This window comes from Akanthomyces muscarius, chromosome 6, assembly GCF_028009165.1.
Source record: "Akanthomyces muscarius strain Ve6 chromosome 6, whole genome shotgun sequence".
Taxonomy (NCBI): Eukaryota; Fungi; Ascomycota; class Sordariomycetes; order Hypocreales; family Cordycipitaceae; genus Akanthomyces; species Akanthomyces muscarius.
Genome location: NC_079246.1, coordinates 3,382,078 through 3,408,200, shown reverse-complemented (window position 1 = coordinate 3,408,200; position 26,123 = coordinate 3,382,078). Strand labels below are relative to the sequence as shown.

General features: G+C 53.5%; 9 protein-coding genes across 10 annotated transcripts; 6 read left to right on the top strand and 3 right to left on the bottom strand.

Annotated features, from left to right (window-relative positions):
* Nucleotides 1-45: 45 nt before the first annotated feature.
* On the bottom strand, nt 46-6,497 carry LMH87_001224 (uncharacterized protein; the record flags this gene model as incomplete). The annotated part of the gene is made up of 3 exons (XM_056199268.1): nt 46-6,315; nt 6,369-6,443; nt 6,495-6,497. 3 exons carry the CDS (start codon nt 6,495-6,497, stop codon nt 46-48), a joined length of 6,348 nt encoding a protein of 2,115 aa, XP_056056132.1.
* Nucleotides 6,498-7,260: 763 nt separating this feature from the next.
* On the top strand, nt 7,261-9,588 carry LMH87_001223 (uncharacterized protein; the record flags this gene model as incomplete). Its single annotated transcript, XM_056199267.1, has 6 exons — nt 7,261-7,283; nt 7,336-7,462; nt 7,509-7,639; nt 7,689-7,969; nt 8,019-9,004; nt 9,052-9,588. The coding sequence occupies 6 exons, from the start codon at nt 7,261-7,263 to the stop codon at nt 9,586-9,588; spliced, it is 2,085 nt and encodes a 694-aa protein (XP_056056131.1).
* A 460-nt stretch (nt 9,589-10,048) lies between these two features.
* LMH87_001222 (uncharacterized protein) lies at nt 10,049-11,229 on the top strand (the record flags this gene model as incomplete). Its single annotated transcript, XM_056199266.1, has 2 exons — nt 10,049-10,115; nt 10,166-11,229. 2 exons carry the CDS (start codon nt 10,049-10,051, stop codon nt 11,227-11,229), a joined length of 1,131 nt encoding a protein of 376 aa, XP_056056130.1.
* A 253-nt stretch (nt 11,230-11,482) lies between these two features.
* LMH87_001221 (uncharacterized protein) lies at nt 11,483-11,783 on the bottom strand (the record flags this gene model as incomplete). Its single annotated transcript, XM_056199265.1, has 2 exons — nt 11,483-11,507; nt 11,575-11,783. 2 exons carry the CDS (start codon nt 11,781-11,783, stop codon nt 11,483-11,485), a joined length of 234 nt encoding a protein of 77 aa, XP_056056129.1.
* A 747-nt stretch (nt 11,784-12,530) lies between these two features.
* On the top strand, nt 12,531-13,109 carry LMH87_001220 (uncharacterized protein; the record flags this gene model as incomplete). The annotated part of the gene is made up of 1 exon (XM_056199264.1): nt 12,531-13,109. The coding sequence occupies one exon, from the start codon at nt 12,531-12,533 to the stop codon at nt 13,107-13,109; it is 579 nt and encodes a 192-aa protein (XP_056056128.1).
* A 197-nt stretch (nt 13,110-13,306) lies between these two features.
* Nucleotides 13,307-14,385, bottom strand: LMH87_001219 (uncharacterized protein; the record flags this gene model as incomplete). The annotated part of the gene is made up of 3 exons (XM_056199263.1): nt 13,307-13,696; nt 13,747-14,227; nt 14,363-14,385. The coding sequence occupies 3 exons, from the start codon at nt 14,383-14,385 to the stop codon at nt 13,307-13,309; spliced, it is 894 nt and encodes a 297-aa protein (XP_056056127.1).
* A 1,938-nt stretch (nt 14,386-16,323) lies between these two features.
* LMH87_001218 (uncharacterized protein) lies at nt 16,324-18,537 on the top strand (the record flags this gene model as incomplete). Of its 2 annotated transcripts, XM_056199261.1 has the most annotated exons (6): nt 16,324-16,561; nt 16,693-17,469; nt 17,525-17,539; nt 17,606-18,276; nt 18,360-18,370; nt 18,489-18,537. In XM_056199261.1, 6 exons carry the CDS (start codon nt 16,324-16,326, stop codon nt 18,535-18,537), a joined length of 1,761 nt encoding a protein of 586 aa, XP_056056125.1. The 2 variants fall into 2 exon arrangements, with proteins under 2 accessions (XP_056056125.1, XP_056056126.1); XM_056199262.1 differs by having other exon boundaries at nt 16,693-17,529.
* A 1,275-nt stretch (nt 18,538-19,812) lies between these two features.
* Nucleotides 19,813-20,275, top strand: LMH87_001217 (uncharacterized protein; the record flags this gene model as incomplete). The annotated part of the gene is made up of 2 exons (XM_056199260.1): nt 19,813-20,074; nt 20,127-20,275. 2 exons carry the CDS (start codon nt 19,813-19,815, stop codon nt 20,273-20,275), a joined length of 411 nt encoding a protein of 136 aa, XP_056056124.1.
* A 4,169-nt stretch (nt 20,276-24,444) lies between these two features.
* LMH87_001216 (uncharacterized protein) lies at nt 24,445-25,812 on the top strand (the record flags this gene model as incomplete). Its single annotated transcript, XM_056199257.1, has 2 exons — nt 24,445-24,917; nt 24,993-25,812. The coding sequence occupies 2 exons, from the start codon at nt 24,445-24,447 to the stop codon at nt 25,810-25,812; spliced, it is 1,293 nt and encodes a 430-aa protein (XP_056056123.1).
* Nucleotides 25,813-26,123: the final 311 nt, after the last annotated feature.

Sequence of the window (26,123 nt, the reverse complement as noted above, 5' to 3'; positions counted from 1 at the left end):
TCCCATAGCTATACAAACAAACACAAGATTAATGCCCAAGCGTAATCATCGGTCTGGGTCGTCCTCCTCTGCATCTTCCATTTCTTCGTCTTCGTCCTGGTCCTCTTCTTCTTCGCCTTCTTCGCCTTCTTCTTCATCTTCCTCCCCATCTTCTTCTTCCTCGCCATCTTCTTCTTCCTCACCCTCTTCACCTTCCTCGCCCTCTTCTTCCTCTTCTTCTTCTCCATCTTCTCCTTCTTCTCCTTCTTCGCCCTCGTCGCCCTCGTCGCCCTCGTCGCCCTCTTCATCTTCACCCTCTTCATCTTCGCCTTCCTCTTCTTCACCTTCCTCTCCTTCTCCCTCTTCGCCTTCGCCCTCCTCTTCTTCGACCTCCTCTTCATCTTCACCCTCTTCCTCGTCGCCCTCCTCTTCCTCACCTTCAATTTCTTCTCCTTCCTCGCCTTCTTCTTCTTGCTGTTCTTCCCCTTCTAGTTCCTCACCTTCCTCGCCCTCTAATTCTTCTTCTCCCTCTTCATCCTCAAGATCAGCCTCCTCGCCATCCTCCACGACTCCGGCAGCATGAATCTCATCCTCAATGGTTTCGTCTTCAAGGGGTTCGTCATCAAAGTGGTCATCCTCAAATTCGTGCTCTCGCGGAACGTCGACAATTTCCGCGTCATGCCCAACAGGGGCAATAGCCATTGTAGGATAACCCTCGCCTTCATCTTCGCTGTCGGCGTCGTCGCCACTAGTGCCACCGTGACGGCCAAGATTCAGCAGACCCTCGGATACCTCCTCATCGTATCCTTCAGGCGCATCGCTCAGATCACTATCATCGCCCGAGTCCAGAAGGCCTAGCATGTCAACCGTAGGTCCAGTCTCGTGCATCTCGCGAGCCTCGCGGCGCATCTGTGCTTCGGGGCTGTCGTCCTCACTATCGTCGTCGCTCATAGCAACGTTCGGTGTATGGCTTCCTCTCTTGGCGCTAGAGACACTGCTCTTGCGACTCTTCGCGGTAGACTTGGGCGGCTCCAGAGCGCGGACCACGGCCTGCTCAGCCTTGCGAAGGATGTCCGGTCGTCTAACACCAGTCTTTCTGCGAGGCGCAGCTTCCGACTTTTCTGCATCCATCGGCGTGGCCGTTCCAGCACGACTGTCAATTTCCATGGCGGGGTTCAGTAGACTGCCGAGAAGACCCAAGGGCTTCTCTGTGGTTGTTCTTTCGTCTGTCGGGTTCTCGCCATTGGTCTTTGCTCCAACAGCGTCTTCCTTGTTGCCATCAACTGCGGAGGGCTTTTCCGCTTCCTTGGCTGCTTCCAAGCGGTCGGTAATTTCCTTGGCTTGATTACGCTCCTCGATGACCTTGCTTGGCTCAGGACCAGGCAGGCTGGTTGCGACATCGGTATAAATTTTAGAGTAGCAGTCGTTGATGATATCGTCCATAGGGGCGGCTTTCATGAGATTTCCGTTAAGCTTCTTGAGTTCAACCGCTTCCTTCATACACTCAAAGGCTGGGATATGGGGACCCTCGCCTCCAGCCCACGCAGTGATGCGTTCACTAAAAATTTCAAACTCTTCCATCGAGAGTGCCTTGAAAACGTCTTCACTGACAATGGGGATGCTGTGAGCCTCGCGAATGAGAGAGACATATGCCACAGAGCATGAGTACCATAGATCGTTGAAGTGGTAAAAATCGGCACTCTTCTTTCGGAGACGGCGAAGCAACAGCTCGAGATCGACGCGGTTGCCCATAATGACCAGTAGCCTGACCATGAATCGAGTGTACTGTTCTGTAAACACATGGTGGCGGCCCGGGCGTTCGGCATCGCACTTCCAGACATTCATCACCATGGTCTTGGTAAACATATTGTCTCTTAGAATACTGAAAGCTGCCTTGGCCTCCACGAGTGCATCGGGGCTGTCCTTGGGAGTGGTCTCGTTGAACAGAATCTTGGCATGGCGCATGACGATCCTGTGGTGCCAGTTGGACTTGTCCTTGTCTCGAAGCTTTGTCAAGTTGCGAATAATGTATTCTTCCCAGTCTTCGGGCTCCGAAAAGCCAGCAAAGTGGTCGTTGGGATTGACTGCGACGCCAAATGGCTGTGCGGAGAGAATCTCGGCCGCCTTGGCAGCCGTGATGTCTTTGGCCATTACCATCTTGTGTAGGATAGAGACAATTTTATAGTGAGGCTCCAAGATGGGATCGCTGCTCTTTGACTTGCGCGGCTTAAAGGCAGCTGCAGTGGAATGCTTGAGTGCATCGATAATCATGTCGGTTGTGATTTTGGTCTTGGATGCCTGACCCTCGATGAATTCCTCGGGATTCCGGAACAGCTTCCAGTAGCATTTCGCCAGCATGTAGTGGTTCTTCCAATTGCCGGGCTTCCGCTCAATGGCCATCTTGTAAAGTTTTGCTGCAAACTTCCACACCTGGTGCTTGGTCATCTGGTCGTGCACAATCTTCTTGAATGTACCGGCGCCCATGTCTTCGATAAAGAATCGCTCCTGTTCTGCGTGCTGAAATGGCTCCATGGCAAAGGGTTCTCTGCTTGAAGAATACATTCGTGTCGCAAATTTATAGTACAAGTCGTGAAGTGCATCGCCGTCTTTGGTATCCGCCTCGCGATTGTGGGAATGCGACAGTGCCAGGGTGTAGCAGTGGATTGCATTCCGTTGGAGTTTGACCAGATCAGCTCTGTCCTTGTTGATCTTATCTGCTGTCCATAGAACCGATTCGTCCAGTTCATAGTCGAAGCATTCTGCGAGGCGAAACCATGCATCCCATTTATCGGCCGTGAACTGGAGCTGCAAGCGCAGGAAAGTTGCGCCAATTCGGAGGTCGTCGGTGGCTCCGGGTGTCTGCCGACGATTGAGCTCCACACCCTTGAACTTTGTCAGAGCAATCATGCCTAGCAGGAAGAACCACCCGCCATTTGCCAATGCTGCTTCCGGGATATTGACGGTCACCGAGTCCATAGCGACGCTGCCCGCCAATGCACGATACAGGCGCAACGGGTGAATGGGTTTCTTCAGCACTTCTGTGAAATTTCGTAGGTTATGAATCATTTGCGGCGTCGATTTGGTTTGGCCGATAGTGGACTGCATGTGGTCGATGGTTGTCTTTAGGTCAGACTTGAGTAAGTCCTTGAGCGAGAACCGACTGGCCAGGGTCATGATTTTGTCTGCAAGCTGCATCGTCTGTCGCTTCTCCAGCTTCTCATAGGGACAACCGTGATCCTGCAGCTCCCAGATACCAACGCCAATCTTGAGGCCGTAAATGTCGTACAAGACTTGGCCAAGGTGGTCCTCCCAATTCTCGACATCCTTCAAGCTGAGGAGCTCCACTCGCATGAGATTCAGGAACACCTTGTTTGACACCTTGCAGAATTTGCGATGACCAATAGAGAGATGGACTGCAGCAAGTAATGTTGCCAGTTCGTTTTCTGGTTTCAGGATTTCCTTGTTCGAAAAGATGTCTTGCTTGATCAAGGTGTACAGCAAACACCAGTTACGAACCTGCATCTCGCGAAGCTTGCTCAAAAGCGACTGGAACAAGTTGCTTGATTTAGCATTGATAAGACCCACCCTAACCTCGTCCTCAAATAATGATATTGAATGCAGAACCGTGCTGAGACGAGCCAGTGCAGCGGCGCTCTGCTTAATGTGGCCGTCGTCAATAATGTCGAAAGCGCTTTTGTCGCTGAGGGCCATGACCAAGGCATCGACAAGGAGTTCGTCCAGGGACTTCATCGTTTTCATCAGAAGCATCCGTCGGGAATCTTCCTGCATGTTGATGTACCCGTCGCTGCTAAAGTCATCGACAATCATCTCGATGCTCTTTAACAAGCACGAGAATCTCTTGGTCGTATAGCTAATGGCTTCATATGCATCGCCAAGGCGGGACCACAGGAAAAGTCGCAACTCAATGCTGCTATTCTCCAGAAACTTCCACAAGTCTTGCATTCCTTGCGTAGCGCATTCGGATATCGGCTTCGTCGCGTCATCAGCTTTCTCAGTCTCCTCTTCGTCCTGAGCTAGCTCGGGCCCTTTTTCAGGAGCAGTATGAACAGACGACGGATTCAGTACAGGCTCAAGAATATCAATGACTGGCAATGGGTCCGTCATGTTCTCCTGGAATAGGTTGAGGAAGAAGTCCATTGTGTTGAGCTTTGAGATTTCTCGATCAGCGGCAGCCGCTGAAATACTCGACATGGCAGCGTTGTTTGGGAGAATCATGGGCTCAACCTTTTCTTGGGCGAGAAATTCTCGCAGGGACGTCCACATGGCAAGGATATGCTCGCGAACAGGGTCGTCTGCTAATGCCGACGCCATTACCGAAGCCCAAAGAAAGCGGACGCAGAGCGGATCGCTAGCTGGACGGCCCAAGGAGCGAGCATAGTACGATGCAACGTTCAGCCAGCGGCCGAGTCTGTCTTTCGTTTTCACCCGAGTGATGGGGTCCACTACGCTCGTAGGGCTGGTGTAGCGCTCGTAGACATCGATATGCAGCTCGTAAAGCATGGGAATGACATTTGATAATGCCAACAACGCCTTTTTGTCCTTTGTTTGAATAGCAAGCTGCAAGTCTGAGGTGACACGCTCGTAAATGATAAAATCGGCTGTGTCCAGCATGTCGAGCACCGCTGTCTTGAGCGTTGCTGGCCACTGCTGCTCGGCGTAGCTTTTGCTAAGCTCAAGAAGCCACTGATAGACAACATCTGCTGTGGTAATCCAATCCTGGCGCGCAGAAACAAAGTCGGCGAATTGTTGTAATCCTTTCTTTTCGTCAAACATTGCTGCTGGAGTCTGGTCCTGCTGGCTAGACTTGGCATTCTCGAGGAATGACGATAGGCTGAGCGAGGGTTGGGTCTTCTTGTTAAGCAAGACATTCGCCGTGGTGTCGCTAAACTTTTCGAACGTGACGTGCAAGTCTTGGGCTGCAACATTTGAGAATTTGGCTGGTCGAATGTCGCTGCAGGAGATTTCCTGAATCTGGCTGAGGACATCAAAAGTTGTCTTGTCCTCGACTCCGATGCTTTCGAGTATGTTCTTGGTCACTTGAAAGAGGTTTTGGTCCGACTCCTGATAAGCCCGCAGCTGCGCGGCGACTGTGACTGTGGGATTTGCGGGCTCCTCGATACTTGTCATGTCAGTTCGACGACGAACTCGCTTACTTCGCGTCGAGGTGCCAATCTCCTCTTCAGTACCTTCTGCTAGACCTGCCATAGACTGTGATCTTTTTCGGTTCGGTATTGACGCGCTGCGCTCTTTCTGCGAGGGCTCAGTTGGCTTTGTCGGACTCTCTGACCTATCAGCGCTGCCCTTTGTTTTCTCGTCAGCCTCTTTCTCTGCTGATATCTCGTCGACCTTTTCCGGCTCTTCGACGACCTCTTGCTCAGTCGATGGTGCAATTTCATTTGGTGCATCATTCACTTCTCCGTCTGGTGTCGACACAATATGTCGGCAGGTTATAACTGCGGCATTGACATTATCCAGGCTTTTTATGAGTGACTCGGCAAGTTGGGTCCATGAAGATATGGGCTCTTGATCTTCTCCATCAGCCATGGACACATCCTCAGCCACCTCGGCTTCTTGTGGTGGGCTTGACGGTGGAGGAGTAAGCTGTGCTGTAGGGTCAGGCAAAAATGTGATTGGATCGAGACGGGCTTTCAGTATATCTGGCATTTCACGATCAACCCATGGCGTCATGCTCGGATGTGTCAAGGCCATTTCATCGTTGAGCACGTTCAAGTGATTTTTCAGCTGCTCGCCGGCCCAGCCCTCTGCCAAGGATGGCGGCTCAACTTCTTCTATCGTCGGGTCATCATCGAGCTCGATGGCTGCCTCTAAGCAGAATCTCTTGAGACGGCTGCTATTGATAGACGCCGCAAATCGTGACGTTTTGCGCCAAAGCTCTGGGTCTGAAGGGTCCTGGTCGAGAGCTTTGACCCAGTTATCGAGGATTTTGTATGCGGCATCGTCGTACGGTAGCTTCTTCACACCCTTTGACGGATCAAAGGAGTCTTTCAGCTTATCTAGGAAGAATTGGCCATAGTTTTTGTACGAAATGTACAGCGCTTGTGCTAGGCTTGCGGCGACGCCGTCGGCGCCACCAGCATCAACATCCAGGCCAGCGGAGAAGGCTTCGAGTGCCACAGTATCAGGCTTTCCGTCGATTTGTCGTTCAGCTCGCTCGTAGTCGGTTCTCGCTTCGCGGTATTTGAATATCTCGCACTTGAATAGTTCCTCATAGGCCTCCGCCGCTTCGGTGCGATGCGCTGGCCCTTGCGCATGAAGTCGAAGGGCCTTTTGGAAGAGCTTCAGCGCTTCATCTACCTGTAAATCTGTCAGGTAAGTAGTTCTGTGGCATGGACATCGAAAAGTCGTACGTGGAGCTCTTTCGTGGTGTCAATCTGCTCGTCAATATTCTCCTCCGGCTCGAGGTTGATGGCCTGGAAGGCAGGCTGCATCACTCGGTTAGCTTCAATATGCGGCTTCGGGGACAAGTATCGCACCATTTTCGCTGCCGGAGATTAAAGGACCCCAGGCTGAGCATCCGAAGTCTTGAATGGCGATGGCTATGCTTGGTCCTCGTTTGCGCTCAAGTTGTAGCTTGAGGCGCGTTCGCTGTAGCGACTGTCGCGTCAGTTTAGCAGGGCACTAGCCACACCTTTAAGTGTGGCGCAGGGCAGGGGCAGTACTTGAGTGTACACGGAGCTGTTCAGTTCAGGACTATTCGCCAGCCAGAATGCCATATACTCGAAATATGATAATTTAGTAGTTTGGAAAGCCCTTTCAGTATCAATACTTAGAGACTGATGATGAAATTCTCAATGCAGCCTCCAGAAATAAACGCAAGAAGCTGCTGTGCGTGGTCAGCCCATCCTCCATTCTCACAAGCATTCCTACAAAAAACGAATCTACAAATGATGAATCAAAAACAAGTCTCTGCCCAATTCCGAACGCATTTCCAACCAATTGGCCATCCTAAAGTAACCACTGCAATCCGTCTGGTATGGCTGTCAAAGCGCCACGTGTGGCGGGTCCAGTGTGCTGTGCCACATCCCCTGCCATCACCATTAATCTGGCAGCTTGTGGACTGGACAAGAACAGCTTCCTTCTTCATCAACAGCGTCTTTTGTCCGTCTTTTGTCCTTCTTTTAGTGCACTCCGAGCCGAATCGTCGAGCGCATATAATCGCAATATTGGCAGGCCGATTAGATAGGCTGAGCGGCTTTACAATCAACTGCAACGACTCGCTCCCCGGAGCTAGCTGTCGCAATGTTGGCCCCAGCTGTGCCAGAGTACGTCGCACGGCCGGCACCGACAGAAGATGTCTTGGCTGACCAAAACAAGGATCACGGAAGAAAACCTCCACGAGTCGATTGATGCCCGTACCGAGTCGCTTCTGTCACTGCGCGAGCTCGGCCCGCCTGACCTCGTCCACCTCCTGAGGCAGAGCATACGCAACCCACTGAAGCAGGTAGGTGCACACAGCCACAAATATTTGGCATATACTGACCTCCCAGTCCGGTGTTTACCACCATGTCACCGGTGTTGATGCCTCGTCCTCTGCCAGTCTTGCTGCATATATCAACACCCTCACGTACAAAGAGCACGGACCGAGCGCAACCTCGAAGATCGTAGAGGGCGTCTTTTGGTAAGAGCACGAGTTCGGCTAATCTTGGTGCGCCTGCTGACGATGTTAGTTGCTACAATGCATTCTCTAGGCTTGACATGCGAGTCCACGTTTCGATACCCGGTACGGTCGAGAGCTACTGCGTTGACGAACGAGGCGAAAAGCGCAAGGCGTCCGAAGATCTCTGGCTAGAAACATATCTCTGCAGTGTGTTGCGCTCATACTCGTATGCCGATGATGGAAGCGGCGACACGATTCGCAAGATTATGGGCGTGCGCCGTTTCAATCCGGTCACCAACACCGAAGCTGAGCATCGCTTCCTGTTTGCTGCTGAACAGCTTTTCTTCCGCGGTAGGCTTAAGCGCCCAATTCGATGCGACTTGCGTGCTAACTATTCCAGGCTGGCAACTCGGCTCCGACTCGGTTGTTCAAGTTCCGACTAATGTTTCGAACCACCTGACCACAGGACTCTTGAAATATCTTGAGACCACCGGCCGCTACGCTTCAGGCATCAACTTGTTTGAAAAGCTTCGCACTCAGAGTATCGAAGTCTCCTCCCTTCTCGCCAAGGTCCAGTTCATGGGCAGCGAAGAAGTCGCCGGTGTCAAGGTTCTGTACGAATCTCTTCAGCAAACACCCATGGACTATGTCATGCTCGACACCCAAGCCGAGTTTTTGATGAAGAAGGCGCGAAAGGCCGACACGCCGGAGCAACGAACCGACCGACTAACAATGGCGATGGGATGCGCAGACCGCAGTACGGTTGCCGCCCCGAGCGAATTTGGAACCTGGGCAAGGCTGGCTCAGGTCTATGTCGCCATGGAAGACTGGGAGAATGCTCTTACCACACTCAACTCGTGCCCGATGTTTACCTATCAAGACAAGGATGCGCCTATGATGCCAGAGCCGAAGGAAGTCCATCTTCCCATTCTCCCCGAAACCCGTCTGGACGAGATTGATAGCGAGCCTGAGTCGAGGTTTTCCGAGCAGGTCGACCCCAGCATCCTTGGGCTGCGGGCGGCCGCCTATCGCGGCACCTTTAAGCAGGCCTACAGCATCTTGACAGAGATGACGTCAAAGATTGGCTGGGACCAACTGCTCAAGATTCGCAGCACTGTTTTTGTGATGGAGGATGAGTATCGTACTGAGAAGCACGAGGCGACTCAGGGCACTCATAAGCGAACCCCCAGCACCGATGGTCTTCGCGGCACTCCCGACCCCACCGCCAACGGTGAGGACAAAGAGGAAGACGAAGGCGAAGATGGAGACGAAGAGGAGGGCAAGGCCAAGGCCAAGGAGGTTGAAAATACGAATGGCGACGAGAACGGCGTTGAGCGTCCTTCCAACACCATTGACCCCAAGAGCCTAAAAGGCGACCAGGAGACCGTAAGTGTGTCAGCTAGACTTTGTGAATCCGACTAACGACTCAGCAGAGCAACGACGACGAGTCGTCCAAGCTCAACACGAAGCGGTTGTGTGAGCGATGGTTGGACAGCCTGTTTATGGTCTTGTATGAAGACTTGCGTGTGTATACTATCTGGCGCACGCAGATGGCACAGTATCGTGCACAGCAGATGCAGTACAAGAAGTCTGCCGAGGAATGGGAGATTCTGGGCACCCTAGCTGAGCGTCTGCAGCACTTTGATGAGGCTGTCGAGGCGTACCGAGCATGCCTGTCGCTGCGATTCAGCCCCAAGTCTCTTGCTGGTGTCCTTCGCGTGTATGAGCGCTCCAAGAGCACGCGCGAAACTGTCGCATCCGTCATTCGACTGGTTACCTGGCAGTATCGATGGTATAGCGAGTTTAGCCCGGAGCTGCTCCACACTATCCGAACGCTGATCGAGGATGAAGGCGCCGTCAAGGTGCGAAGCATAATACAGGCCACGAGCCTGCCGCAGAATGTGCTGGATCTTACCCACCACTATGCTGCTCTGTGCGCCAACTTTCGCAGCAGCGGCACCGAGGGCTAGTTTGGCGACAGATGGCTGGAGTGCCTCGGCAAGTGATTGGGACTGTAGTTAATAAAACAGGCGCACCGATACGAGGAAAATAGAAAATTATTTATGCAGCTGTAGTTAAGACAGCTAGCAATTAATTGTGTAAACTGAAGTCCCGTTTATCCACAGTGAAGTTTGTACGGAAGTACTGGAAACGGAAGAGGAGCCAGGAAATCACTGCCAATTCGATAAAATAGCAAAACAGTCTCAACAGAATGAAGAATCTTGAACAAATAGATGGCCCCTCGAAATGCTGCAAGCATCTATAATGAAAGGTAGGCATCGCCATCTGCCCCTCACAGAGGTGTGGTGGGGCTTATCAAGAACTTATCGCCCAGTGCCACCAAGAACTTTTTGACATCTACAACATCGCGACAGCAGCACGCTCGACCGCCAGTACAACGGATCAGGTCGTAGCTACACATCAACAGTCATGGCTTCCGAATCCAGCAGCGCGGCGAGCGCATCGCCCGTCGCCATTGTCTGCGTCGGCATGGCAGGTTCGTCGACAGTCACGGCTCGATCCTGGAGGAGAGCTAACCATGTGCAGGCTCCGGCAAGACGACGTTTATGCAGCGCATCAACGCGCACCTCCACGAAAAGGAAGACCCGCCTTACGTCATGAACCTAGACCCGGCCGTCATGTCAGTGCCGTTCGAGTCCAACATTGACATTCGCGACTCGGTCAACTACGAAGAGGTCATGAAGCAGTACAACCTAGGCCCCAACGGCGGCATCCTGACGTCGCTCAACCTCTTCGCCACCAAGGTCGACCAGGTCGTCAACCTGCTCGAGAAGCGCACCAAGCCGGACCCCGAGAACCCGCAGCGGCCGCCCGTGCACAACATCCTTGTCGACACGCCCGGCCAGATTGAAGTGTTTGTGTGGTCGGCCTCGGGCACCATCCTGCTCGAGTCACTCGCCTCGTCGTTTCCGACCGTGATTGCCTACATCATCGACACGCCGCGCACGTCGTCAACGTCGACCTTTATGAGCAACATGCTGTACGCGTGCTCGATCCTCTACAAGACCAAGCTGCCCATGATTCTCGTCTTCAACAAGACGGACGTCAAGGACGCCGCGTTTGCCAAGGAGTGGATGACGGACTTTGAGGCCTTCCAGGAAGCGCTCCGCAAGGACGAGGAGTCGGACGCGCTCGGCGGCGTCGAGGGCGGCGGCCACGGCGGCAGCGGCTACATGGGCAGCCTGCTCAACTCGATGAGCCTGATGCTCGAGGAGTTTTACTCGCACCTGAGCATGGTGGCCGTGAGCTCGCGCATGGGCACCGGCGTCGACGACTTTTTCGCCGCGGTCGAGGAGAAGCGGCTCGAGTTTCTGAGGGACTACCAGCCGGAGCTGGAGCGCCGCCGAGCCGAGCGCGACGACCAGAAGAAGAAGTCGCGCGACAAGGAGCTCGACAAGATGATGCAGGACATGGCGGTGGGGCAGGGCGAGGACAACAAGGAGGAGGAGAGCAGCGGTGACGATGAGGACTCGGGTGACGAGGCGGCCAAGAACAGCCTGCAGGAGCGCTACCAGGCGGCCATGGGCGACAACGAGGACAGTGTGCTGGCCGACGCCAGTTTCGCCCAGTATCTGCACAAGAAGAGGTAGCCGAAGTCCGGCATTGCACGACATTGATCACGAGGCGTTTGGTGTTTACGACATGAATCTATACTTTTGGCCAAAAGAAATGTCTTTGATAGTTTATTCAATGCAATGATGATTTCAACAAAAATCTGCTTATAATCCCAAACTCCAGGCACCGTAACTGTGTTTTCTATTCCACACCCCCGAGCGTCTCATATCGTCAAGTAAGTCGCCTTTTACAACTTTCCGATGCATATCCAAATAACCCCATCGAAATCTATCGCGCCTCGAACTGGACCATGCTGTGTAACTTGTTAGCCAAAACTGTGCTGCTCTAGCCCACGCACAAGCGAAGCGAGGACCACGAACCGCTTGGTGCGCTCCTTGTAGAGCACGCGGCCCGCGCAGTGCGGGCACGCGACGACGGCGTCCTTGCCGAGGGAGACGTGGCCGCCGCAGTCGCCGCAGAGGTAGGTCATGATGGAGCGCTGCTCGTGGCGGCCGACGTCGTGGGTGGCGCCGCGGGAGGCAACTGCGCCGGCGGAGGCGGTAGGGACTTGGTACTCCTCGCGAGGCATGTTGTGTGTATAGTTTGATTTGCGGTGGTGCTGCTGGGCAAAGGCTGATGGATTGGTAAAAAGGGCGGTGGTGTGACGAAAGGCGTGAAGAATTATGTCCGGCAGAATTTGGCGGTGAGTGGAGTTGGTCGCGACAAGGTGTGTACTTGATGCGCCGCAAGAGAGGCGGGAGCAGTCGCAAACATTTTAAAATTCGATTCAGATAATCTCTACTACGACATAGACAGCATACATGGAGCAATTACCGACATAATAAACCACGCGCGAATAGTATCGATGTCGCCTCTGTATGAACCCGAGTCGCCGATGCGGCTGACGGGTGTTCACATGGTACATCGCAACGAACTGCATCCTCCAATAAAATCAAATGAAAATATATTCAAATAGACTAACAATACGCAGTTTTTAACTTGTTGTTTGTATTTCTATATTTATTAAGCTGTAACATCAAGTCGCCGTATCTCGATCAGCTCTCGCATATCCGGTCACGAGTGGGGCCGGCGCCATACCTCGGTCTGGGGAATCAGTCTGTCTGAAGCTGTCTACTCCATCAAATCACTTCCTTAGACATCATCTGCAGCTTTCTTTTGTCCTTCTATAGCGCATCGCTTACTTCCTCAGCATGTCGCTCCAATAACGCTTCAATAACTCAGTCCCTACAAATATCGTCCTCACGAGTTCCAGCTTAGAAATTCGTCCCTCTACCGACTGCGCCTCGAGAGCCGAACCACCGGCCTCGCTCCCACCATGTTTGATCCCTCGCCGCCGCCCGAGGACGGCTGTCCCTTTTGCGAAATCACCAGCAGCTTCCCGCCGTACGACCCCCTCGCGCCGCCCGCCACCGTCGCGGCTGGCCCGCAGCGCGCCGCCGCCCCCGCGCCAGCCTCCTTTGTCGTCCTCTCCACGCCGGCCGTCATTGCCTTTCTCGACATCATGCCCCTGAGCGCGGGCCACGTGCTCGTCTGCCCGCGGCGCCACCGGCCCAAGCTCACCGACGCGACGCCCGACGAGGCGCGGGCGCTGGGCGAGCAGGTCCGCGTGCTGTCGGCGGCGGTCGCGCGCGCGACGGGCGTCGACGACTGGAACGTCGTGCAGAACAACGGCGCCGCGGCCGCGCAGGTCGTCCCGCACCTACACTACCACATCATACCGAGGCCCGAGATACGCGCGTCCGGGCGGCTGTCGAGCAGCTTCACCATGTTTGGCAGGGGACAGCGCGAGGAGCTCGATGACGACGAGGGCGAGACGCTCGCGGCGGAGATACGGAAGCGTGTGGCCGAGGTCATGAAGGAGGATGGAAAGACAAAGGTCAAGGCTAAACTGTAACAAGAAATGATGGTCTTTCTGGCTTGATTGTATCATTGCATTGGGCGTTGGGTGAATTCATAGAGAAGACTGGAGCCTACAGGTGTTGCAGCATAATTTGTACATTTCTATAGACTTTTATTCTTTTCGTCGTCTATTTTTTATTCTTCTCGTCATCTATTTTTATTATTTTACTCTTCACCCGTTTCTGGGCATTTTCACTCGTCATCGCCAAAGAAGACCTTGATGGGCAGCCAGTTGTCGTTGCAGACCTTGAAGCGCTCCGTTACGCCATCAATCGTCTTGACCTCGTCGTCAGTCAGGCTCCAGCCGTCAATGTCGTAGTTGGCCTCGATGCGCTTAGGGGTAACGCTCTTGGGGATGACGCTCCAGCCCTTCTGGATGCCCCAGACGAGGAGCACCTGCTGGACCGTCTTGCCCTTGGCGTCGGCCAGCGCCTTGAGCGTGTCGTTGGTGTAAAGCGGCGAGTTGGTCGAGCCCAGGCACGAGTAGCCGGTGCTGTGGATGCCCTTGGACTTGGCGTAGGCGACGAGCTTGGGCGAGGGGTTGCACGGGTGCAGCTCGACCTGGTTGACGGCGGGGACAACCTATTCACGTTAGAGAAGCGATCATCTCAAGAATTCTTGACGAGCCCTACCTTGCAGCTGGGGTCGTTGAGCAGAATCTCGAGGTTCTTGACGGCAAAGTTGGAGACGCCAATGTTCTTGACCTTGCCGGTGCCGACGAGCTTCTGCATCTCGCGCCAGGTGTCGACAAAGTTCCAGTCGTCAAAGACGGCCTTTTCGCCTGGAATCACCGACGCGGGCCAGTGGATCAGGTAGAGGTCGACATAGTCGACGCCCAGCTTGGAGAGAGAGTCGTCGAGCGCCGCGGCGACGCGCTTGTGGTCGTTGTTGAAGAGCTTGGTGGTGAGCCAGATTTGGTCACGCGGCACGCCCGACGCCTTGATGCCGGCGCCAACCTCGGCCTCGTTGCCGTAGGCCGAGGCCGTGTCGATGTGGCGGTAGCCGGCCTTGAGCGCGGCCTCGACAGCCGTCTGCACCTCGTGCGGCTTGGACTGCCAGGTGCCGAGGCCGATGGCGGGGATCTTGTCGCCCGTGTTGAGGGTAAAGGTGTGACTAGGCCAGTTAGGACGGGAAGAGAATGGGCGGGAGAACGATGGCGACACAGCAGGCCGTTGTTGGTGGTGCAGTGGTGATGAGAGGCATGGTGATGAGGGGTGAGCAAGCATGGCTCTGCGGGATAGGACGTACGCAGTGTTCTTGACGGCAGCCATTGTAAGAGATTTGATTCAAAGTGTGTGAATGAGGTAAAGAAAGTAGGTTGGGGGAGAAGAGAGAGAACAAGTAGAAGTAGAACTTGAACAACTCTTATGACGTGGATGAAATCATTGGTCGCCAACCAAGCTTGTTAGTCGCACAGACGGACCTTGCACCTTGAAAGCTCCCCCACACCGTCCACAGCACTAACAGCTAGTTACCCCTCCAATGTGATGGACAGGTTTATAATTGCCCCTCTTCTACCCCCTTCTTCGCGCATTCTACGCCCGTCCGATGGTGTAAGTCGTGCCCCGTCAAGCACGCCAGCGCAAGGGACTATGCCACATTTGAAGAGCCAGCTGTGTACCGTACCCAAGACGCCCGTTTCCGCGAATCAAACATCACGGTGATGCGGCTCGACGTTCCGCGACGGGGCGCTTGCACCAGCGGCCATTATTGGGCCGCTTGTATCCTCGCTCTTCTGTCGTAGAGCGCGGACCCTGAATTGACCGACAAACAACGCGATGACACTGGCAACGATGCTACTGACTAGGCATAGATGGCAATTAACGGCAGTTGCGATTAGGGCCCGTTGACACCAGTGGAAGCCACCAGGGTAGATTCAATACAGCAATCTAGGAATAATGAAGAAGAAAGGAGCGTAAATGAATTAATGTACATGAGGGTCTACAGCATCTCTTGATTACGTCGCTGAATTGTTTTTCTGTGGTGATACAGGGTAGCTCATCTGCTACCATGATGCTGTGGCGGTTCATCTTTATCCGCCAGCGTTGGTTTAATTGTTGGGTTGCTTCTTAGCCAAGACTAGGAAACTTCCCGTTATCTCTGCGGTCTCAGTCCCCGCCTTGAAATCCTGGCCGAGATGCAACTTTTGCCGAAGACGTGGTTACATTTACCCACCTAGGTTGCTAGCTGAGTGGACAAGCCGCTCGATCAAACTAGGAGTATATCGAGCGCACTAGTAACTGGAATATATCGGGCGAGTATCTGTAAAACAGCCCAAATGATCAAACCCTTATTTCCGGAATTGGCCCCTTCAGGCTTGATTTACGACCCTACCTTTGTTTGAGAAGTAATATGTTATTGCGATTCAAGCGCAAGTCGAGTTGCAGTCCCTCAAAAACCTCCTGGAAAAGACGCTCCAGAATGGCCTCAATTCAAAAAAAAAAAAGAAAAAAAAAAGAAAAAAAAAGAAGGAGGCTAGGCTGGCAGGGAGTTTAAAGGGTCGCAATCAAGTGTTTGGCAACTTCCGTTTTCCAGAATGGGTGTGGTGCTGTTTATGTGCTTGGCTGCAATGCTGAAGTGCCAACGGCGCCACCAGCAAGCAGGTGCGATTGTACCCTGCTGGGGCGGCCTGCACAGGAGGAAATACCGATCTTTGTCTGGTAATCCGTACCAAGAGCCTTGCTGATCTCAAACCCTGTTCGCTGGCCCGTCCTCCGCGGTCAAGAGGGTGGTTGACGTCTGGTCAAGTGATAACAAGAGGGCGGGGGAGATTGCTCTCATTGGACGATAGCCACATGGTAACGACAGAAATCGGGCGCTGTCAAGCAGATAAGATATAGTGTACAAGTCCTGGTGAGTACGTTCTCTTTCTAGCGTAACGGGCGCCCCTGGCTCCTTTCTTATCGTCCTACCAGCAGCCAAAAAACGTATATTACCTATCACATTGGCTAATGATAAAGGAAACATCCTTGATATGCGTCCATTCGGAGGTTGGGGGAAGAGCCGAGGCAGGCTACCATCATTACGCTCGTCGCTACGGAGTACGTCCCTTGATTAGTACGCGAGCAGGAAAACACATCAAGTTCTACAATTTCAGAAACTATTCCTCTCCACCCTCTCCCTCATCGTAGCGCGCGTCAGCTTGAGAACTCACCCCCGCCCGACTATCTCACGCCAACCCATTTTGGGGCGATTTTGCTTGTGCTGAAATGGCCTTGCAAAACGACGTTGACGAGGTGATTGAGTTTCTTCTTTCGCCTTTCAAGGAAATTACGAGCAAGGCGCTCGAGGCATTTGACAGCGCCGACAACGATGACGGGAAAATTCGCACGACAGCAGAGGCCTTGTCGCGGGAGGGCCGGCGGGCGCTCAATCGTCTGGAGCCGCTGTGCGAGAAGGTATATAGGCAGCATGGCACGACTTTCACCAGCTCCATCAAGTCAAATGGTAAGATGTAAAACGGCATGATATTGGTCTGCTTCCTTCTATTTCCTCCCTCTATTTGCGTCCTTCTTTCCCCCTACATGTTTCTAAACGAAACAACCCATAGCGCCAGACAGGCTAATGTATTGACGCAGACTCTATCAATGCGCATTTGATGGAGCTTACAGACCTTCTCTGGGATTTTGACGACTACCTTACCGTCGACACGTTTGATGAGCAGAGATACACGGAATTGCTGCTTGCATGCCGCAGCGCCGCTCCAAAGATTCACAACGAAATTGTCCGGACACACCTTGAGCTTCTCTCGAAACTTTCTGATTCCAGCTCATCACCCCACACGCTGCCCGAGTCGCCGACCACGGCTCACTTTGATCCCGCGACACCCGTGTCCCCCACCTTTGCGGTAGAAATCGAGGCCGATGGGACCCTGTCCATGTCCCCCGGAGGTCGCATGGCATTCGACCAGGCCATGATCGCCGGTGTCGTCCCTACCGGGTACCGCATATCCGTAGATCCCAACGCAAAGACGGGTGTCGCGTCTCACAGCGCGGGCGGCGGCGGGGGCCGGGACATCCTTTCGTGGCCGCTTCCCACGCGGCCATTCTCTGGGGAGCTGTCGGAGGGCAGCCGTAGCTCGCAAAGCTGGCAGCCCGTGTCGGATAAGCGAAGCGCACAGGATGCGTTGGCGCTCGGCGTCACGGGCACTCAGCTCCCTCCGCCGCCAGCGAGAGCTCTTCCGCCTACGCCATCAATGCGACCGCCATCCGAGAAGTGCAAGATTGACGAGTTTAGCTCTTTCAACCGATACAAGGGATTTTGCTCGGGTGCCAAAGCCATCATCAAAGGGGAAAGTGGCGTGAAGCAGAAGCAGAGGCCTGTGCATAGGACCTTGTCTCGTGTGGTCGCAAAATGTACTGGTTGCTCATCTGAGCTGGACAACGAGCACATCGTAAATGACCGGGCTAGTCGAGGCAAGTACTGGTAATGAAGACTACCCCGATCTTCTTTCTGAAACTCATGCTAACGTTTTTCTTTTTGTCTTTTCAGAAAGCGGCAGCATGACGACATGCGGCATTCATTACCGTCTTCGATTTCTACAGAAAAGCCATCTTGCCGTGAAGCGACGTGACGACCGATTGTACGCCTGCATGTTCTGCGTCAAAACTGGCTACACCTTGGAGGAGAACGACGCGACCGTCTTCTTCTCGGCTGTGGACCTCATCACGCACATTTCGCGCCACGACCGGCCGCTGCCTGTAATTACGGGCATCACAGTGGTGTACGGTGCCGACGTACCGTCGCGACTTGCGCACAACTACGACCTGCACTTTCGGGAGGCGGCAGCCGCGAACGACTCGGGCAACCGCCCAGCGACGGCAATCAGAGCAGAGCGCAAGTCCAGCACCACAGACGGCGCGGGGCTGGTCGACGCCGAGACCATCAGCAACCAGCCGACCGGAGTCGTGGTCAAGGAGGTCCGGCCGGACGAGACGCCGCGCGGGGCGGGCAGCGACATGATCGTGGGCCGCCACCGCACCGAGGAGCTGCAGGTGGCGGCGGGCGCAAAGCTCACGGGCATCAAGTGGCCGCCGCAGTACAACGGGCGCAAGGTGTTTGCCTGGCACAACGGCAACTTTGCGTCGGTGGCGTCCGAGCTGGTGCAGCTCACAGTGCCGCCCGGCGGGCAGTCGCTCGCGCGCAGCGTCAGCAAGACTCCGGTGCGGGCGACAGCCAAGTGGAAGTTTTCGCCGCAGCACGACAAGAAGAGGTGGCTCAAGTTTAACAAGGGGGATACAATAAGAAATATCAGCTGTGAGTTTTGGCAGAGAGCAGCTGCTTCTTTCCCTCTCCTGTTTTGTCTGTTGATTTTTGATATTGTCCTCGTTAGATGGAGACGACAGACATTGATAAAGCTAACAGTATATCCCAGGGGAACATCCGGATCACTGGTGCTGGTGCGGCGAGAGCAGTCGCGGTGAGTGGGGAATATTCCCGCAGGCATTTATAGACCCAAACTCGATTTGGGATGGTTCTTCAGACGATGGCTCCTTTACAGGATGACAGGGGCATGTCGGCGCGCCGGACTGATTGGAGAAAAGTTGTTGTAGTGTGCCGAGTAAGCCTGGGAAGAGTTGACGACGAACAAACGTACTAAGCTAGTAGCTTAGTTCCGAGGTCGATTTGTTGCACGAGACAAAGAAATTACATTGCTTCTGCGATAGGAAAATGTCAATCTGATGTTCTCGCGAAGGGATGGACATGCTGCTAATAAGGACTGCTGACACTAGTACAAAGTCACTAGTCAAGTGGCTGCGTCAATTTCCTGGGTCGACACCGCGCTGTTTAGCGTGTTGGGGCAAATGAGTGATGGAAACATCGTGATGTGTAAAACAGCTTGATTGAGCAAACACTTATTTCTGGGGTTAGGCCTTTCATGGCTTGGCATACGGCCTTAGTTAACACAAAATGTGACAGAATCAAGGATCCCTGCCGCATCAGCCCAGCTCGTATTAGCAGACGCTTCATCCCGGCACTGCCGCCCGTGATCTGTAATGTATTTTTGAATACGATGCCAGCGCCCGAATCCGCATCCTAAGTTACCGAGCAGATCGGCCCAGCAGTGAAAGGCTCCGATTGGGCTCGCCCCTGTAGCCTTGTAGCCCTACACAAACATGATTTGTTGCAGGCGCCACTACGTTGTTTTACCACTAGCTTGACCTGAGGGCACTGACATCACTCTGGCGGAAGCTAGCAGCCCACTGGAACGATGCCAGTGGCGATGCAACTCTGGAGGCTTGGCCGCGGTCATTGTTGACGCCCATGACTCAATCGAGTCCCTGGTGCAGAAGGAATCGAATATTGTAACACTCACTCGGCTGCTTGTTGCCGGCACTGGGCGTCAGTGACGCAGGGCTGTGCGACCCTCCGCCCGCGAGACACAGCCGAAGACAGCGCTGTAGGCCGCCGCGGCGGTATCCCTGCAGCCAGGAGGAATACGATGCGGTTCTAGATTCGGCCTCGTCTGGCCGCTTGCATCTGCATGTCTCTTCGGGGGCCCTTTGGGATTATCTAGTCCCCTCTACACAGACCAGGCTGGTTCAACGTTGATTCTTTTTAGGCTGTTCTTAAGCCTCAACGTATAAAGGAACCATCCTGTCTTGTGGACCTGTCATACTAATTATCAAGACGATTCATCAAACAATCATCATTATACCCTTCAAGCGTCTCCAAAACAGCTCCACAACATCTACAGAATGAAGTTCACCACCGCTATCGCCGCTGCCCTCCCCATGCTGGCCGCCGCTCACCCTACCGCCCGCGACCCCCACGACTTTCTCGAGCTCAACCTGCCGCAGCCGCACAACTACGTCGCCAACGAGATCTTTGCGGGCCAGGAAATTAGCAAGCACATTGCGCGCGCGCCCGGTGACTGGTACACGGAGGAGGAGTGGGCCAAGTACGCCAAGTCGCTCTGCTACGATACGCCGGGCTGCACCACTGTCAATGCCTATCTCTGTAAGTCGCGAAAGGGCAAGTTGTTGAGCGATGGCTAATCGAATTCATGTAGTCGGACCGTCCGGTGCGCTGAACGGTACGGGGGACGAGACGTACTGGTTCGCCTACCCCTACGCTGGTCCTACCTCGACTATAAATGATTGGGTTCACCTTGAGGCTCCCATTTCTCATCAGCGCATGTTTACATCCGTCGTTGAATAGGCAGTGGGCGATGCGCTGCAGCTGCGTGATTGTATAGATCGAGCGACGCTACCTTTACCACCCGTTCCATGTCCCTCAGATTTAGGTGCACTTTTGAAACATGCTAGCTTCTTCCCATCTTTCGATAGTTAATATTTATTTACTTTGCATTCTCTGCTCCAGCTGGCCAGGTGTTCCGTCACCAAATGTCCGCCAAAGGCTGTGAGCGCCAGCCTAGAAAAGACCCTACTAACGACTGCAATGGCAGGATGAAACATATTGGCGTCGAATGAGCACAACACAGTGGCAACTCAAAACTCACACCATCACAGCAACTTCTTATAATACAGAGGAGGTGACTGCTACACTCGTAATGGCACTGCTGGTGCAGTTATTGCGTGCGAAGCGGCTGATGTCTCTCGAAAGTTCGATGTCTGAGACAGGTTGCCGCTTTTGCTGGACCCCCTCATGAGCCAACTACGGTTCACACAAACAACGCTGCAAACGAGTTCGTCTGGCTGACGGCAGTCAGTACTATCAACGTGTTTTCATCTGAATCGGCGGTCGGTCAGTGCCAGAGATGGCAAGAGGGGAGTTGGGAGGATTGTGCAGGTTGTGTGGTCAGCTGGATGGCAGTAGCAGCGGCCGGCATAGGTGCTGCGGCGCGATCTCTGTAAAAGGGGGATACCAGAGTATTTGTACCGACGCGCTGTGGGTAAGTTGTATCGTGGCGGCGGGTTCTTCTAGCACGCGCGCCATGATCTACACGGCCATCAACCTCGTGTGGCAATACGGCATACGGCTGTGGCGACATTGGGATCCATGCATACGATACCAAGGGCGACACACGACGTCCTCCTGGTATGCTCCAAAATCAGGTTATGCGACGGAAAGGTTGTAATGTGCCCCTTGACAAACATTCCCGACTGCTGAAAAATCGAATAGCCGATGCAGGGAGCTGAAAGCACAGGGGTGAAATCCGCGTTCGAGGCCAAAACTGACAACTTGGCACCCAGTCGGGGACGGAACTGGGGCTATCTGCGCGACAGGGGCTATGTGAATGCGAAAGGTAGCGCATTCCTTCTTGATCGCGTTTCTCCTTGAGCGAGAGCAGACAAAAGCATATGATTGAAGTCGCATGTTGTGACCTTCCCGACTCTTCTAGCACAACGCACTGCATGCATTGGCCAGAGTGCTTCGAAACTGACAAATTGTCTCCATGCTCAGCCTTGATAATATGACGCCCCATTATGCCGAATAGAAATCAGCTGATGATCGCTATTGGTAAAGGCTATATAGACATGGCGCGGGTCATACGAGCCCCTCCCCCTGGCCAGTCTTGTCCTCGGCTTGGTCCTGCTTCTCGGCTTCCCTGCCTCGCTGTGACGGCAGTGGCGGCAGCCCAAAATGCTGCAGTTGTTGCTACTGGTTCCTTGATGCTACCTTTGATGTTGCTTGTTGCTACTGTTGCTACTGTTGCTACTATTGCTGGTGTTGCTACTGTTGCTGGTATTGCTTCTACTATACCACCTCTACCCGCTAGCTACATTCCTCGCCACACTACGCACCGCTCTCTATTCGTATCTGCTGTCGGTGCTACAATTGCGGGTATTTCTTCCGGACTATCCAACTTCGTTCTTCAAGCTCCATTATGGCGTCTCGACTCCTATGCGGCCAAATTACAAGGAGAAAGAGGAGGCTGAACCTGATATCCGCTACCACCAACTCGTATATCAGTGGCAGGACAAGGACGAAGACTTCCAAACCAGTCATCACCGCAAAATACAGCAAAAATGTTACTGCCGCTCGCTATCAGCATGCCCGGAAGCAAGAAGGCATAGGTCCCGCAGGCACCGTCCCGACACAGCGCTCTTTACTACAAGCTACGGTAGCTGCGTTGTCCTTCACCCCTACAACATGAGTTTATTGGTAGTAATACTGGGCCGCAATGTCTTTGCTTCCCATGTGTTAATGACAACTAGGATACTGCAAATGTAGCCGACAATTGTGGCTGCCTTGTACCTGGCATGTGGGCGATAGAGATGACTCCGCAACCGCAGACCCCCTCTCCTTCCAAAGTGCTTTTACTCGAGCACCGCATCTTTCATTTTGCGCTATTTTGCGCTCGTCAGAGCAGCAATCATGTCGGAGCCACGCTCCTACCTTCCAGACTGACTTGTGGCTGCTCAAGATGACCCACCGCGGGATCTCCATCAGAAGTCTGCCATTTAAAAGCCGACGCGCAACGGATACAAGACTAACAGCCATCCATTTGGCGACCTAAGTACCTGGACGGGGAATACGAGCCTAGCAACCTCGCTTCGCGCGGGCTGTTGACGTGAACAGGCTTGGGATACCGACGGCACAAGTAAATCGCAGCTTACGCTCATTCCAAAGACGGGCTAGTTGACCTGTGTAAAGAGACCAATCACAGGTGTCCCCATATTCTATACCCCAAGTAAATTTGAAACTGCCCTAGCAAAGCAACACGGACCTATTGCCTGAGGTTGACGGGCGCAGCTGCGTATGCTATCGGCTTCTGTTCGTAAACCGTGCAATGGTAATGGAGCGTGAGACTTTCTGGCTATGTCCTGTGGTCAGAAACAGTACATTGGCGGGAAGAAACAAGAAACATATGGCACGTTTGCTACGCACTGTTCTCATATAGGTCTGCAGTTTTGTGACGGAGAAGGGAACGTGACAGATCGCTAATCTTACGGACCGATAGCTCCATCTACGGAAAGAAAGACTCGGAATAGCAAACTACGAGTACTGGAATAGCTAAATAAGATGTTACTGTTGGAGATTGAAACGGAAGGGCTTGGAAAAACGAAAAGCGGCAATACGGTCCTCGTGTAGCCTTAGTACAAGGAGAATTAGGACACCAATAGTGTTGGATCAACGAAACGTAGCATGCTAGAGAAACGGAAGCCATGCCCTTCATCGGTAATTCAACATTACAAGCGCTAAGCTAACGTAAACCTTCATATAGGTAGTCAAAATCTACTGGATGTAGCGCAGCAAGCCTTGGATGTTCCATTTGTACCCTCGAACGAAAACGGCCGTGCAAAGGAGCCTGCAATGCGGGATGCCCGTGAGTCCGTAGCTCGGCGAGTCGGCCTTCTTAAAAATTAGGTCATATAATAGTGCAACGGCAGACAAATGCTTGCCAAGATATTCTTCACAGCATGACAGTGGATGTCGCGTGGGGCAGTAGAGTGAGACGAGGAAGCAGTCGATGGCAACCCATTTGGCAACCCCCTGCCTGTGCAGCCTTACGGTACGTCGGAAATTGAACTGTCCAAACTCTAACGCCTCTTGCCCCTAAAGGAAGCTTGTATCCAGGTCCGGTAAGATGTGAGTGAGGCTACAGACGTCATTCGTGGTCTCAGCTTGGAAACCCGATGCAGGGCGACCCCCCAACGATCGTTTGATTGGCCTGCGATGCTTGGCAGGCACCGCCGTCGCGATCTTTTTAGTCATTGGGGTATACTTGCACCTCGTGTTTTTTCAGCCGCTTGATCCGCTCTGATTCGCTAGTCCGCTAGCTAGCATGAAAGCTTATTGCCCTTCTCGGACCGCTCGGTACGGGGAAACGACGGATAGAAAGCCGGCCCATAAGACACGTGAATAAAATACGCGGACAGGCTTTCGTTGCATTTCCACAACGTTGATATCCACCGAAAAGAAGTCTGCGTTGCCGAGTTGAGCATGAGTCGAAAAAATGGTACCAAATCATGCTTGCAAATGCGACTGCTAAGTACACAGATCTCGATAAGCACTGTCTTCTTTCACTCTGGGCCAAGAAAAAAAGCAATGACAGTCTTCATAGGACTCTGCACGAGCATCGCACGGTTCAGCCTAAGGTTTAGCTTGCCAGACCAATGCAGGTACCAGGCACCCTCTGAATACGAGATGGTTATCCACGTTCCTAACTAGGCGCCGGAGACCCGTTGCACTGACGGAATACGAGATGCTGATCCACGTTTTCTTGCAGCGGGGAAGACACTCCGGTGCATGCCACAGAATGTAATGCATTCTTTTAAGGGGCTTTTGAAGTCGTGGGCATATTATAAAATCCCGTCTATAACTCCCCTCATCCACATAGTCTCTACCCTTCTCAGATACTTTCACACAGTCGTTACCCTTTCTTCCTTCCTTACATCTTTGCCCTTGCACCGATTCCGAACATGCAGTCACTCTTTCTCGCCGCCTCCGTGGTAGGCCTGTCGGCTTATGCCCTTCCCTCCAATGCCACTGTAACGGCTTCGCCCCACGTCGTGTACACCACGGAAGTTGTCACGGCCCTGACGACCTACTGCCCGGCCGCCACCACGCTCACTTACAACTCAAAGACCTACACAATCACCTCTGCGACTACCTTGACCATTACCGACTGCCCATGCACCATCCACAAGCCGGTTCCCACTGGCCCGGCCCAGGATGAGTGCGCCAAGCAGTGCGTTGCTGCCCTGTACGCGTGCAAGGCCAAGCCGGACGCCAACCAGTCTTTCTGCGTGTCGACTTATAACAACTGCCTCGGATTCCAGGCCATCGGCGGCGGCAAGGCCGACTACTCTCCCTCTGCGTGCTCCAAGGAGGACAGCAAGCCGACTCCCACTGGTCAAGTCCCCGGTCAGGGTCAGGACGAGTGCGCCAAGAAGTGCGTAGCTGATCTGTCCGCTTGCAAGGGAAAGCCTGATGCCAACCAGTCCACTTGCGTTTCCAACTACAACAGCTGTCTTGGATACGAGGCCATCGGTGGTGGCAAGGCTGATTACTCCCCCTCTTGCTGCTCCAAGGAAGGCAGCAAGCCGACCCCCACTGGTCAAATCCCTGGTCAGGGCCAGGATGAATGTGCTAAGAAGTGCGTTGCTGCTCTTGGTGATTGCAAGGCTCAGCCTGGCGCCAACCAGTCTACCTGTGTTTCCAACTATAACAGCTGCCTCGGCTATCAGGCCATCGGCAACGGCAAGGCTGATTACTCTCCCTCTGCTTGCTCCAAGTCTGGCGGTAGCACGCCTACTTCTACTGCCCAGGTTCCTGGCCAGGGTCAAGGCCAGGATGAATGCGCTAAGAAGTGCGTTGCTGCTCTGGGCGACTGCAAGGCTCAGCCGGGTGCCAACCAGTCTACCTGTGTCTCCAGCTATAACAGCTGCCTCGGCTACCAGGCCATCGGCAACGGCAAGGCTGATTACTCTCCCTCTGCTTGCTCCAAGTCTGGCGGTAGCACGCCTACTTCTACTGCCCAGGTTCCTGGCCAGGGTCAGGGTCAGGGTCAGAGCGAGTGTGCCAAGAAGTGTGTTGCTGCTCTGGGCGACTGCAAGGCTCAGCCGGGTGCCAACCAGTCTACCTGCGTCTCTAACTACAACAGCTGCCTGGGCTATCAGGCCATCGGCGGCGGCAAGGCTGACTACTCTCCTTCTGCCTGCTCACAGCAAGCCACTGGCACCGGCACTGGTGTCCCGACTGTGCCCACTGTCCCTGTGACTGCTGGTGCCGCAGACATTGCCCGCCCTGTCGGTCTTTTCCTCGTTGGTGCGGCGCTGCTCCTCTAGTTTGCCATTTTACATTGGCACTGTCATATAATGATTGCAGAGTTGCAGCTGCTTCCATGAGTGTATGTTATGCCGTGGTGTTATGGATATTTTCTTTCTTCGTAGAAGTCTTCTACGCCCTTGTTAGGTGTTCATTAAAATAGTAGTTTATAACATTAATTAATTTTCACTTCCAAGCTTTTACTATCTAAGTATAACAAGTGGCATAGTGTGTTCGTGTGTCACTATAAGGTATTTACTCTATCTAGTAAGTGAGCGTAGTGAATCTGCCTTTTATATTATCCCTCTCATTTAATAACGTTCATTATAAA